Genomic DNA, 13957 nt, shown 5'->3' on the forward strand with positions numbered 1-13957 from the left:
TCATTATAAATCAAGACTGAGAAGTGACATAAGTGTTTATAAAATCTACTCAACTTGATAATTCTAAAAGAATGCTTATGAAGAAAGTAGAAGTTATTGTTTTCCTTGAAATTTACAAAATTGACCTTAAAATTTAACACTTTTTTAATTTGAAGATCAAATCAGAAGTCAGCTGGAAGTAAAGCTGAAATTAATTATATTTAAATTTTTTAACAAACAATGGCCATTCTCAAGATCTTTGAAATTGTCTGATTTAGGAGACAATGGAATTGGAAATTGCTTGGAAGACCAGTCTCAATAGACATGTCCTTTGTCATTAAACCATTATAAATGGATTAAAATTAGGAGTGACAGACTATTATAGGAAGCTTTATAAAATACAGAGAATGGAGTTTATACATTTCAAAGCCAATAAAAAAAAAAGTGAAGTCAGAACAGGTCACATGCTGAAATACAATCTGGTTTCCTAGAATTTATGCAGAAGAGAGAGGAAGTTTATGATAAAAGAAGTACTTTATTTTATGTCATTGCCAAAAACTCCTTATTTCTTACTTCCAGTTTAATTTGACTTTTTGTTGTCAAATCCCAAAGTGAAATATTTGGACAAGTGTCTGAGACAACTGAATGTATGTTAAATGTTAATCAGTCTGATTCCTTAAAACCATAGTAAGGGGATCTGAAAGAAGTCTCAAGAGTTATTCTCTTATATAAATAAAAATTGTTTATTTTATTTTATAAAATAAACAATTTATTTTGCCCAAATATGACCCATTCTTTCTTAAGTGTTTCTGGCACATAGAAGATGTATAGATATGAATCATGCTGAAAAGAGATTTAACATGATATTCCATCAGTATATTCTGCAGTGTCAGCAGATGATCAAATGTGATGTTACACTGCCCATTTCCCATAGAGAAAGAGAGGGAACTCAACAGGTAAAAGAAAAAAGAATTACAGTGTGTCTGCTGTACAAGAATGAAAGTCAATTCAATAAGCAGGGTGGGTTAGACACAAGGTTTGGGGATACAGAGCTCAAAAAGGAGAGTAAAATTAATGGCATTCAATGCACAGATGAAGTGACAAAGCCAAGTGGTATTTTTCAAACATACCTGTGGATCATCAAGAGAAAGGTGTTCTCTGAATCATGAAAAGGAGTGAAAGCCTAATGAAGCAGTAAGATTGGGGTGGCAGCTAGAGAACAGCATATAAAGGCAGCAGATCAAATTAGAAAGAAGTGGAAAGGGAAAAAGAAGTGTGAAATGTTAATCCCTCGACATCTCAGCCCATCTAAGCCCAGGAGGAAACAAAACAAGGAGAATGTTAAACAGCACCAAGAAGCACAGCTCCAACTGGGACACAACAGGATAATCACACAATCTGATGGTATCTAATATAAACCTTCATTTTTCCACCATTTTTCTTTCTTATTAATCTTAGCTAAAGAATACTTTTCACTGCACCTTCCCACATGTAATGCATCAGAGCCATTGCTTCTCTCTGGTGCCACTTAATGTGAAACAGGGGTCTGGACTGAGAGGAACCCAACAAAACAGAGACACTGTTCATACACAAAACAGGGTTTCCATCACTTCCTCTCTAAGGAATGACTGTAAAAGTTCAGTCAGGGGATTCTTCATGGCCTCTTCCATAACCCTCCCAAGATACAGTCCTTGTGACTGAAAGATGTCCTGCCTCCCAGGAAGGTACTAGGGTACAGGGTTCACACAGACTCACTTCAGTATAAGGGGATTAATCTTCCTTTATAACCAATGGCAGGACATAGACTGCAGTGAGAGTGAAGCAGGTTCTCATTCTGACCCTTGCTTCAAGGACATGCTGAACTCCATGAGACGTCAGCCTGCCTTGCACAAAGTGCTGCAAACTGGAATCTGCCCAGACACAGGCCTGCATGAAATTGCCAGGTGTTACACAGACACAAACCTGAAATGAGCTCATGGAAAAACCAAAATAGCCAGTGGGCTTACCTACTTTAACCTACAATTGTTCTTTTTGAATTAAACTGATTGAAGTGTCAGAGAAATTTTCCTATTCATCATTATATCAAATATACACTAGCACCTCTGCTCTTCTGACTTAAAAATACTAGTCCCTGAAATGAATAATTGACTACATTAGAAAATTATCTTCTTGTGGTATTGAGTGTTTATTTGTGAATACATACTTGGTAGGCTGGGACACCAGAGCATCCTTGTGCAGTCTGTAACATGGGAAAACATTAAATGTACCAGGTTCCATGGACACCCCTTCCACAGCTGAAAACTCCTTTTCAACCAAACCAAACATTTCCATCATTTTAAATCCTGGAAGGTATGAAAAGATGTATTTTATTAATTTAAATTGATACTGCATTAGAGGAAACAAAAAATGACAACATCAATTGTACCTAAGAGTTTCATTGCCTGTTAGCACAAAGGGAAATGTATTGTCTAACACTGTGAAAATAATGTAATGAAAATGATTCCATAAATCAGAAACAAAAATGAACACAAAAATACTGTACCTGCAAAATTATTGCCATCTTTAACTACCAGAGGGCAGGCTGGAAAAGAAAAAAAGATATATTTAAGAGTACAAAAGATGTCCCACTGAGTCAGAACAATCATGCACTTGCACTCTACCCTCAAAAGCAGCAGGAGATGTTGGGTAGGAAGATCATGAAAACCTGGCCACTTTCTTCTCCTTTCTGTTGATGCTTCTCAGGATTCTCAAGGGTTACAGTAAAGATATTAAGGTATACATACCTGTGTGTTCCATATAATATATTTTCATTGATTTCTTGGCTGTTAATTTGTCTAATCCTCCCTATAAACCTGCCTTCACAACCTCTTCAACAAGTTCAAATTTGTTGAAAAAAAAGCAGCAAATTCATTGTCTGTTGTATAAAACAAAGTATGTCTTATACTGGGGTTTAACTAAGTGTTCCCTAATTCTCTGTTTGTGAGGCTTCTCCAGCCTCAAGTTCCAGCTGACATTCTCTGTGCCTTTTCAAACTCACCAATAGTTTTCATGAGCAAGAGAAACCAGAACAGTCCTTAAGATGTGTGCTCACATTTTAAATAGCTGTAAATCTGGCTTATATATTCCTTTTGGCGGGGAAGAAAGGTCATTAATATCTTTCAGGAAAGGTGCCCTGGGAAATCAACAAGCCTAAAGCAGCATATCAACCAAACATGGCACCCCCGGATAGTCATATTTGAAGATCACTTTTAGAAAACAAGCACAAGTGATCAGTAAATGTACTGTTGAGTATTGTTAATGTTTAACATTCTTTAAAAGTTAATTTAAATTTAATTTAAATTCTAAAATTCTAATTTAAATTCTAAATTAATTTAAATTTAAATGTTAATTTAAATTCTTTTAATGTTTAACCATTGAAAGTAGAGCTCATGGTCAAAATCTCAGAACTGATGGCTCACAAACAACATTATTTTTGTTTACCAGCTCTGATAATTCCCAGTCTCATGATAACTCACGGCCCTGTGCACAAGGACTTCTTACAATCACAAACGATTCACATCAGCTACACAGTGCCTGCTTCCTGGCTTATACACAATTTATTGTGGGCACATACCTAAAAGCATGTGAATTACTGGCCAATAATCATTAAGTGTTGCTCTGGAATGTCTATTCATTAATTTACATAAAGAGAAGGAAGTGTGGCTTTCTCACAGATTTCAGAATTTGAGTGTGTTTTATGCTTTTGCTTAGGCTACAACTTGTCTACTTTCATAACAAAAACATTAATGATTGGATCTCTATTAATAAATTAACCACGTGATTTGAGTAAGAATGAATGTAGCTTACAAAGAAAATAAAATATGATTATCTTTTATGATTCTGAAATGTCAACATCTGAAATGAGTTTTTGACATCCAATGGCTGTATTCTGGCTTTATAGAAACAGTCATTATTTTGAAGTCACAACATCTTCATGTCCTAATCTTCTGAGGAAATAACATAAGAATTATAGTGTCAACAGAAAATTATATTAAAAAGATCAAGAATATGTCTTACTAGAAAATTAATAGCTACAACCCCTCCAGTATTTAGCAGTTATTTTAGAACCAAGCATAAATCAAAATGGCTCACTTGCTGATGCAGTTTCACAAACAAAAGTGATGAGCTCATCTTCAATCTTTATAAATGCATCAAAGTCATCCACGAAGAAGACATGTCTTTCACTGGGCTTGCTGCCAATATTAACTAACTCTGAATAGTCAGCATCAGCCACTCCAATAGCAAAAAAAGTAAAACCTGTAAAACAAAAAAGAACACTCCTGTGAGTCACTGATTTTGAGAGTGGAAATACAGTATGAACACGACTGTATTTGCAATGACTCCTTTCCTGATTAAACATGGATATTTTATTATTATCCTATAGTACGAGAAAATTCACTTATGTAATCTAAAATAAAAGTAAAACATTCTCTGTGAAATATTTCTTCTGGATATTCATGTTTAATTAGTTAATTAAAATTAAACCTTAAACACTTCTGAACATACATGACTACTGAGTAGTACTCATTTAGCATACATTTAAATGCCTTTCTAATTTAATGCTATACTGTATTACATAAAAATATCCATGTATCGAGTACAGAATAAATACAAAGTAGAAAAATTAATTTCCTGTAGGTCCTTTACAGATTTTTTTCTGTGCCACGTGTTGGTATATATGATTTCAAGCCAGTGCTGCCTCATGAGTGAACACTGAAATAAATGCATTCTCGTTTCATCTGGTGGAATCTGTTCTATATATTCAGCATGAATATTTTTCAAAATTTGAAAACAGAAGATTTAAATGAAGTGGAAACTGTTTCCTACATGTTTCAGGAGCAACAAAAGAGCCATAAGTTTTTCAGCATTTTCCTTTCCATAAGAGATAAAGGAAAAAACCTATCAGGCTGAATAAAGTTAATGGATATACTGTTCTAGCATGGCTTAGTCACAAATTTATTCCAGTCAAGCAATATTGTCTTTAAATTTGAATGAGGACCAGAGGCATTCATCACTTTCTGCAGAGCTTTTAGCATAACAAAACTTTGACTTTAATACATTATAACAATGTCTTCATGTCCCGTCCAAGATCAGCCCCTCCTTGTGCCGCCTCCATCGCCGATGCCCATCGGTACCTGCTCCAACCCATCTGCAGCCTCGCTGACAGCACACTCCAGAGGAGATGGGAGAGGGAAAGCCGTGTGCCACAGCCCTGCAACTGAACCCTCACAAAGTGCTTTCTCCTCTGGAGGTCACTCCCAGTCCAGGAGCTAATAATGCAATTGCAAAACTTACCTGAGAGATGAACATTTTTTGTTCAGCCTGGACACAAACGCAAATTTATTCACAAACACATGGTTTCCTTGACTGCTATTTCAAACAGGTCATTCAAGCCCACTATTTTGTCACGTGCTTTATTGATGAAGCCCCTACACTCAGCATCTAGCAACAAAACAAGGAGGCAGCCAAGCTGGACAATTACGTTTGGTTTCAGAAATCAGTGAAATACACTGGGAACTTCATAGCCATCAAAGCTAAAAGCAAATAAAAGGTGCAAATGTAATTTCTCCTTAGGTCACGTCACATTAAAAGGAAGATAGGTTTTTTTTCCATCCTTTAGTTTTACTCCAGGTGGCACATTGTGCCCTTTGGGTTTTGATACAAACTTCTGCAATAATTAATCCCATTCTTACACTTAGACTCACAACATGGTGTGGCTGCTTAAAGCTCTAAAATGGAAGCTTTAAAAAAATTCCTAGAGGTAATTAGTGTAACATAAGAGCAGGTCAGAAACAGTATAAAAATTATCAATGGACCTCTTGTGTAGAAAACAAAATAGTTCCATTTGCTAATTACCACAAGAGTACACTTTATAGATGACAGTCCAGATTCTCAGGATCATATTCCCCAACTTCTTCATTCTGGGAACAATTCCATTGACTACTACATGATTTTAGCACTGCTGCCAAAATGAAAAATAATTCAAATAATCACCAAAAATATCCAGAATCTAATCATATCCTAGTGATATTCTGTGTTTCTCAGCAATTGCTGTTTTCTTTAAAACTGAAAATCTGGAGCAAAAGCTATCCTTATCTCGTGCCCACACATATGTAGATGCAATTAATGAGAAAAAAAAGAGCATGTGAATTGTTTTTAAATCACACAATTTACCGTCTAGTTGCATTTCTCTGGAGACTTTGTTCACATCATCCTGTGATCGCCCATCAGTAATGACAACCAAAACCTTTGGGATGCCCCTTCTCATGCCTGACTCTCCTGTAAATAACATTTCTCGTGCATGTTTAATGGCTTTGCCTGTAACACAAAGATTGACATCAACAGTGATAGAAATCCCATTTCTATTAGCTTCTCATATCACATGTTAGACATATATAAAAAGAGAAAAAGACTGTTGTGTCCTGTTGACTGTTGTCAATTTGTTCATTCTGCAGTTATTAAAATCAAGATTAAGAAAAGTTTGATTTTGACTGTAACATTTCAAGTCCCAATGGCTTCAGCCATCCATTTTTCAATGCAGAAGGTGAAGATCATGAACATGATTTGTGTCCTGGTTTCAGCTGGGATAGACTTAATTTTCTTCTTTATTGCTGGTACTGTGCTGAGATTTGGACTCCATAGGAGGCCAATGTTGATAATGATGTTCTAGTTGTTGCTAAGCTGTGCTTACCCTGAATCAAGGACTTTTCAGTGTCTCATTCTCTGCCCCTGAGCAGTTGCACAAGAAGGCTGGAGGAGAGTGTACACAGGACAGTGACCCAAAGTGGCCAAAGGGACACCTGATACCACGGAACATCCTGCCCAGTGATGTTTGCCCCATAAACTGGGGGAGGTGGCCAGGAGGGGACAATCCCTGCTCCAGAATGGGCTGGGCATCAGTCAGCAGGTGGTGAACAGCTATAGTCAGCATCACCTGTTTTTCTTGGCATTTCTCTCCCTCTATTTGTTATATCCCTTTTAATTACTATTATTATCATTGCATTTTACTTTATTTCAATCATGAAACTGTTGTCTTAGCCCACAGGCTAAGCCCTTTTCTCATTCTCCTCCCCATCCCACCAGGGCTAAGGGTGAGCAGTGAGTGAGCACTGTGTGGTATTTAGCTGCTGGCTGGGTTAGAGATAAAAAAACTTTCCTTTTCTGGATTGTAGCGCACTGTCTACATTAACAACTGAGAATGCCATCATAGTAAAAGCAAAATTATTCTGATAATGCTGAAAATGGATTCAATGCAACAGCTGCAAGAAATTTCTGTGCAGTCTGAAAATAATAAAACACGTGGTTTCCAACTAAAACAGATTTTAACCCTTTCAACACTCATCTATAATTTCTTTATATCAGAAAGCTATTTTAAGGGATTAATTAAAATGTAACCTTAACATATATCTTTCCCCATCCCAATCTTAAACACCCCACAGAGGTTTAAAATCCTGGCTGATAAGCAAACAGACCCTCCACTCTCTCCAGTGTTCTACATGCTCTGCAAGCTCCCTCCCACCCTCTTCCCTTTCTCACTTTTCTGCTCACTTGCCAAGCTGATTTCATATTACTCCCCACTCCACCCTCCACTACCCCCAAATTAATTTGCTTTTGCCCTCCTGTCCTCTTCCTGCCTCCCTGATCCTTGTTTCCACTGTTGGTCAGCAGGGTGAATATGCTGCAGTAGGGGCTGAAATGTGTAAACTACAGTTTACAAAGACTTTCTAATTTCAGAGCTCAGCCTTTCATCTCCAGTGAGGAGATAGCACATTATCACTGCTTTTGCAGTGATGAATTAAACCACTTAGTAAACAGGAAATATTGTTTAGAAATAAAAGCAGGGGGGAAATCTGCATTACAATAACTTTCTCACCTGTTTTTGTATTTCCTCCTTTGTAGGCTATTTGCTGAATAGCTTCAAGAAGAGTCTCTTTTGTTTTGTATGCATTCAATTTAAATTCTGTCCTGGGATCATCACTAAACTGAATTATTGCCACCTGTGCACATAGAAGATATTCATTACATAAGCACCACCCACTGTGTAAGCAAAAAGTGAATCTGGCCACCTAAAACAAGCATTTATCTTGTAACTTTGCCTCATTCTTAAATTGAAGCCAGAGGTATTTTTTTCTCTTTTAGAGAGCTTTCACTAAATAAAGTTCAGTTTTACTCTCTGAAACCTTGGCAGCCATCTAACTCTTTCTGGTTTCATTTTGCAGCAAACAGTAATACCCACTTTGGCAGAAGCCAAAGCATAATCAAGCCCAAAAGCAAAATCCTGGTTACAGCTGCTCACATGTGTACAGTTATTCATATTCAGAACTGCTGGGACTTAATTCAGTCTCCACAAGTTAATAACTGCACATAAGTAACTTAAGCTAGGGACTGAAGCAGGTAATAGAAAGATTCAGGATTGTATTTTGAAATACTGCCTCTGTCAAATATGACACTACTTGAGTTAAAACCCTGTATTACAATCCTGTACTCCAAACCCCTGGAACTAACAAAGCATATTCCATAAGTGGTGCTCCTAATTCAGAAGGAACTATTGTGTTTAAACATCTGACAAAGTTTCTGAAGCACCATTAACCATATTCTGGAAAAATAGCTGTATAGCAAGAAACAGTAAAAACTAAGTATTCTTCAGGGTTTGGACAAGTTAAAATTAATTTCCAGTGAGATCCCAAACCCCATATTATACCCCATATTATACAGGTAACATTTAAAACAGTAACATATTCACCAATAATATGTTCTGGAGCATCTCTCTAAACAAATACACAAATGGGACATTGAAATCATTGCAAATTTTTTTTTCAAGCACTGTAGGTCCTGTAGAATGTGTGATTTAAAGCATCAGAACCTTTAATTTTCCTTATCAGTGCCATTTTTAGTTTATTTATAAACATAACAGTGAGTACCAAAAGCATCAACAAACTTACACGTCATTAGAGTTAGAGGAAACTGAAATGATACTTAGCCCTTGTGCTACAAAAATCTGTATTGTGAATTTTAACATATGGTGTGCATAAAAAGTTATTGAAAAAAGATACTGACCTAGAGCAGTTTATATTTTCACAGAACTGTGAAATTATGTCAGTTACTTCTTGATTCATTTAACTTTTGGTCTAGTCTAAAATACCCTGTCAAGTGCCATGCACCCTCCATCTCTGCACAAGTTGATTACCTGTGTTCCATCAGGACCAATCTTATCCAAAGCTCCAACAGTGCTATAGAGAAAGTTAATTATCTTATTGAAATTGTCATCTCCAATACTCCATGACCCATCTACCAGGAATGCCAGATCAGCTTTGGCTGCTTTGCACACTGAGGAAGAAAAGCAAGAATTTTGGAATTAGAGCAATGCCTAAACTCCTCATGAAATCTCATAAATCACTTAAGAAAATGCAATCATCATGAAAAGCCCTTGTTTAATGTTAGCTATTTATGCTTCAGCCAAGAGACCTGCTGGCATTGACTCCAGTGCAGGTGTAGAACCAGCTGAGCTCTGCAAGGGAGAATTGTCTGCGCCAATAGGTCCTCCCACAGAACACACTTCAGTGGTTCTTCAAAGTCTGGCTAATCATTTCTATTTTTATTTAGGTTTTTAAGTAAAGTCACACATGAACTTTAACAATGCCAGAATCCTAGCATGACACAGTAAGCAAGAGGACAGAATTTCAGCTGTAGAGGAAAACTATGGGAAACTGCTCCATTCAAAAAGTTACTCTAAGGTCTGCAGTGTCTAATGCACTTCAGCTGCAGGGGCAATGCAGGGTTCACCCATCTCATCTTCTTCCATTCTTGGGCAAAATGGCCTGCAAGAGCTGTACTTTTGCTCACACAAGTTGCTCACTCTTCCATGGGAATTGGGAAACTTCAGCATTCCACATAATCCCAGTCTATTGCTTGGGGTCAGAAGCAAATTGTCTCAAACCAAAGTTGTATTTGCCAATATATTTCATCTTCATATTTCATCTAAATCCATAGAGTAGGACAAGAAGATGCAAACCAGTATTTTTCATTTTCTATTGATTATTCCTTGGATAACAAAAAACCCATGTTATCTGCTCCTATGCAGTTCTAAACATACACATACAAGGTCTTTTTCCCCTGTGCTTGTGGATTAAATTCTCAATTTCTACATGTCAGTTTGGTCTACTGACTTCAAGCTGATGTATTCGATCCTCAGCCTCCACCAATAATGCTCCTTTCACAGAAATATTATGAGCCTCTGCACAAACCCCTACACATTCAAATAATAATAAAAGGAAGTCAGCATTTAAAGAGGAGAGTATGAACATGGCTCATACTTTTCACATTACCTAAAGCAGACATATTCAAAAGCAATGCTGCTTTTGAAGTTTATTTATCCTAGGATGTCTGCTTCAGTTGCAAACTAAGTATGGTTTAGGAGTTCTGGAAAAAGGAAGTGTCACATGTATTAATCACCCTTTCAGCAAATTTTAACAGTACAATAATGATGTCAGATTTTTGGATCATTAAATTTAAGCCAGCTGCTTTAATAGTGTTTCTACAGCAAATGCCTCATGAGATCTGCTCCCCACAGGTCTAAATACCATCAGCAGCAGAAAAACATTGCATTAACACTTTAAAATTACTAGAAACTCACACATGTAGCACTTACCCTCTTTTGCAGGTGGGATTGTAGGTGGTGGAGGTGGTGTTGAAGGTGTTGTTGGTGGTTGAGTAGGAAATGGTACTGGAGAATAAAAGAAGGAATATTCAAACATGCTTAAAAGTCCAATATCTTTAATAAACAACATTTTCTACTCATCTCCACATTACAAAAATTTATTATCTCTAATCAATTTGTTATGCAATTGGAGATAAATGTAGATGAGTGCATGCAAAAAATGTCACTTCAAAGAGAATACAGTAATATATACAAAATAATATAGTATACAAAATAATATAGTAATAATATAGAAAAATTAATGGCTGTATATTTAGTATGAATGATACAATAATATAACTGAACTGCTACTGGAACCTTTTTGAGATTTCCCAGTGTAGTAGACCATGTCCCAGCACTATTCCTGACCTAGAATCCACAATTCTCTTTGAAAAAGGTCCATGTCCTTTTCCTTTCTCACCAAAAGTCCTCAATAAGAGAAAGTAGGTCTTTATTCACCCTGGAGGGGAGAGGATCTTAGTCCTACAATCCAAATTGCAAAGACAGAGAATAAAACCAAGCCAGTTCCTGCACTCAGAGCTGATGACAGTCTGCCCTGATGAAGACTTTTCTGAATTTGGTCAAAGACCTTGCTATGCTTCCAGACAGAGACGCAGCTCTGACCACAACTCTAACAGGACTTTGGCTCTGTTGCCTGCAGCATCTTCTACTAAATAAAGTTTCTGAAAATGTCCCTCACTCATCTCCTGAAAATTGACTTTGGAATTCCAGTCTTGCAGAGACCTAGGTGAATATCCAATCACTGTTTGTCAGCTTTTCTGAATGCAGCAGTTTTATTTAGTGCCTTTCAATACAGCCCAGCTGAACTTCCAGAGATAAAATGCACATGCATTGACTTCCACAACTCCATGAGAGGAAAAGTTTCCACGTTCATTCAAGGTTTTTTCCCCCATTTTTATTCATAAAAAAATATGTGGCTTCTTTATAAGAAGCCACAGGTGACAGAACATCGGTCCTTCAAGAAGATTAAACTTTTTATTTGCTGTAACACCTAAGTTACATTCATAGGCAATGGAAAGAGTTAGATATGGCAACCTGAGAAAAGGAACCTACATTTGGGCAAGATCAGTGCAAACAGGATTCATTACATGGCCACATCTCACTGCAGCTGATGGGATTTTTTTCCAATGCCTTCAGCAACAGAAAGGGCTGGGACTCTGAAACACCTACAAGGAAGCAGTGCCCAGGACCTCCATGGCCACAGCATGACCAGGACCAGACCCATATAGAAAGGTCACAATTTCTGTAAGGTGACTTGAAAGGCTGCTCTTAGCACCAAAGACTGATCACCCTGAAGACTTTTTCCCTTTAAGGTGAGACAGTAATTTATCTGCATCACAAACTAATGTTCTCAAACAGACAATCAGGCCAAGGTGTGCTCTTCCTGATGTCTCCCAGCTCACTGAACTGCAGAGTTCACTAAATGCAATTCCCCAAAAAGCAGGAGAAGCCTGGATTTCTGTCCACTGCTTGGAGAATTGGACAAAGAAAAATTGGAATCATGAACTTGTGCAAGTTTTTCCTATGTGAAACCAAAAATGTGTGAGGAAAAGCAGAACAGTACAAATACTTTATACTTTGAGAGAAAAGGAACAGCATTGTAGTATATAGCAATATGCTATGAGAAGGAGGGTAACACTGAGACTGGAAATGGGCTCAAAGAAAGATAAACTATTCATTCAAGTAGTCCCATGTTTCGTTTTGCAATATTTTGAATTCACGACAGCAGGATCTTGCCTTCATAAACAGCTGCAAGGGGGTTTTTGCCTGTCTTGTACAACTGCTAATAATAATTAAAAAGTCTGTTTGGTCAGTTGGTTTGTTTCAAAATACTTAAATAAATTGTGTTTCGAGGTCCCATTTAACTGTAAATTATTCAAAAACTAGTTTATTTTACTAAATAACAAGAGCTGCAGGAACAAAACTTTCTCTGTTTGCTTCATTTTTCTGGGTTTTTTTTCTCCAAAGTCACAGATATTCAGAGTATCCTGATGCCTTAAGTTTAAGCTTTTGTGTTTTTCAGATTCTGAGCTGCCTAGGTGTGTAGTTTTGAGCTTCACATTCAGTGTTAGTGAGCTCTCTTCACAGAGTAGGTAGGCAAAACAATTCCTTTTCTAGCTTGATATCAAGGACAATCGTTACAAGTTTCAGGCCCAAAAGCATCAACAATGATGGACTGAAGAGAGAAAACAAGAAGGATGGGACTTCATAATCTGAAGCTAAAATTGGATAATTAAACCCAATATGCAAATAGACCAAAACTTATAAAAGTGTAAGACTTTGTGACTGGTCACCCATTTTGTGGCCATTTTGGGTCCATCTTGGGTGTAGCCTTGGCCAGGCTGTTGTACTGCCCAAGGTGTATCCTTTAAGGTCTTTTAATAAATACCTACTTTATTCTTAACTCCATCTAGCCTCTGTTCTAGGTCAGCCTTCTCAAGGCATTAATCCCATAGCAGGACTTTTTACGAAGAAAACGAAAGCAATCCTCCCTGTGTCATTCTCATTAAGAAGTCCAATAGAGATGTTGAATGTGACTTAACAATTAATTCACAGCAGTGGTGTAAGAATCCTGCACCTCTGTGGAGGAAAAATTAATAGCTCAGATAAAGGAAACTGTGGGAATACCACATGTGTGGGCAAAGGCAGAATAGAGGAAGCAATTGAGCATTATTGATGCTGACTGAAGTCTGTCTCCTCTGTTTTACTCACACGTTGTCTCCATGATGCTCACAGCAGGTCCCTCCAGCTCCTGAAGCTGGGTATGAACACTGATTTTATATTTGGTTCCTGGCATCAGCTCAAAGAAACAATGTCTAGATGTCCCTCCACCAAGACTTACTTCTCGCTTTTTTCCACCTGGAATTACAAAATAAACCATAAAAAGTTGTTTTTGTTTTTGTCTTTTTTTTACTGTTTTATTGAATAATGTAATTTAAATAATAAATAAGGGTACATGACAGCATATGAAGGGTAAGAGGTTGACAAAAGTTAAGAAACTAAATGCTGCCTTACTTTTGGAAGCTGACCTCTGTGCAGAGGTCTCTATAACATTTCATTCTTCATACTAAGTAGGAGCTGAGGAATGTGTCAGACATCTTAAGGAAAAAAAGATTCATTTTGCCCCATGCATTGAAGGCAGTAAAAATCACTAACACTGTCATGAATGGGCTTTGGATATAAATTATCAGTCTAACTAGGAATTGTTGCATTATGGTAATT

General features: G+C 37.1%; 1 protein-coding gene across 15 annotated transcripts in view; it reads right to left on the reverse strand.

Annotated features, from left to right (window-relative positions):
* Window positions 1-13957, reverse strand: part of COL14A1 (collagen type XIV alpha 1 chain) — a 125609-nt gene that overhangs the window by 35011 nt on the left and 76641 nt on the right. For all 15 annotated transcript variants that reach the window (XR_015284028.1, XR_015284026.1, XR_015284025.1 and 12 more), the window contains 8 exons: window positions 13448-13594; window positions 10667-10741; window positions 9206-9345; window positions 7892-8015; window positions 6193-6336; window positions 4111-4275; window positions 2522-2560; window positions 2183-2321 (listed from right to left, as the gene is read on the reverse strand). Coding sequence is in view for 12 of the 15 variants with exons in the window: in XM_086879468.1 (XP_086735594.1) it covers window positions 2183-2321; window positions 2522-2560; window positions 4111-4275; window positions 6193-6336; window positions 7892-8015; window positions 9206-9345; window positions 10667-10741; window positions 13448-13594 (973 nt within the window). In the remaining 3 variants the exon portion in view is untranslated. The remainder of the gene's footprint in view (window positions 1-2182; window positions 2322-2521; window positions 2561-4110; window positions 4276-6192; window positions 6337-7891; window positions 8016-9205; window positions 9346-10666; window positions 10742-13447; window positions 13595-13957) is intronic.

Source organism: Cyanistes caeruleus, chromosome 1 (genome assembly GCF_971803275.1).
Source record: "Cyanistes caeruleus chromosome 1, bCyaCae1.hap1.1, whole genome shotgun sequence".
In the NCBI taxonomy this organism is placed as follows: Eukaryota; Metazoa; Chordata; class Aves; order Passeriformes; family Paridae; genus Cyanistes; species Cyanistes caeruleus.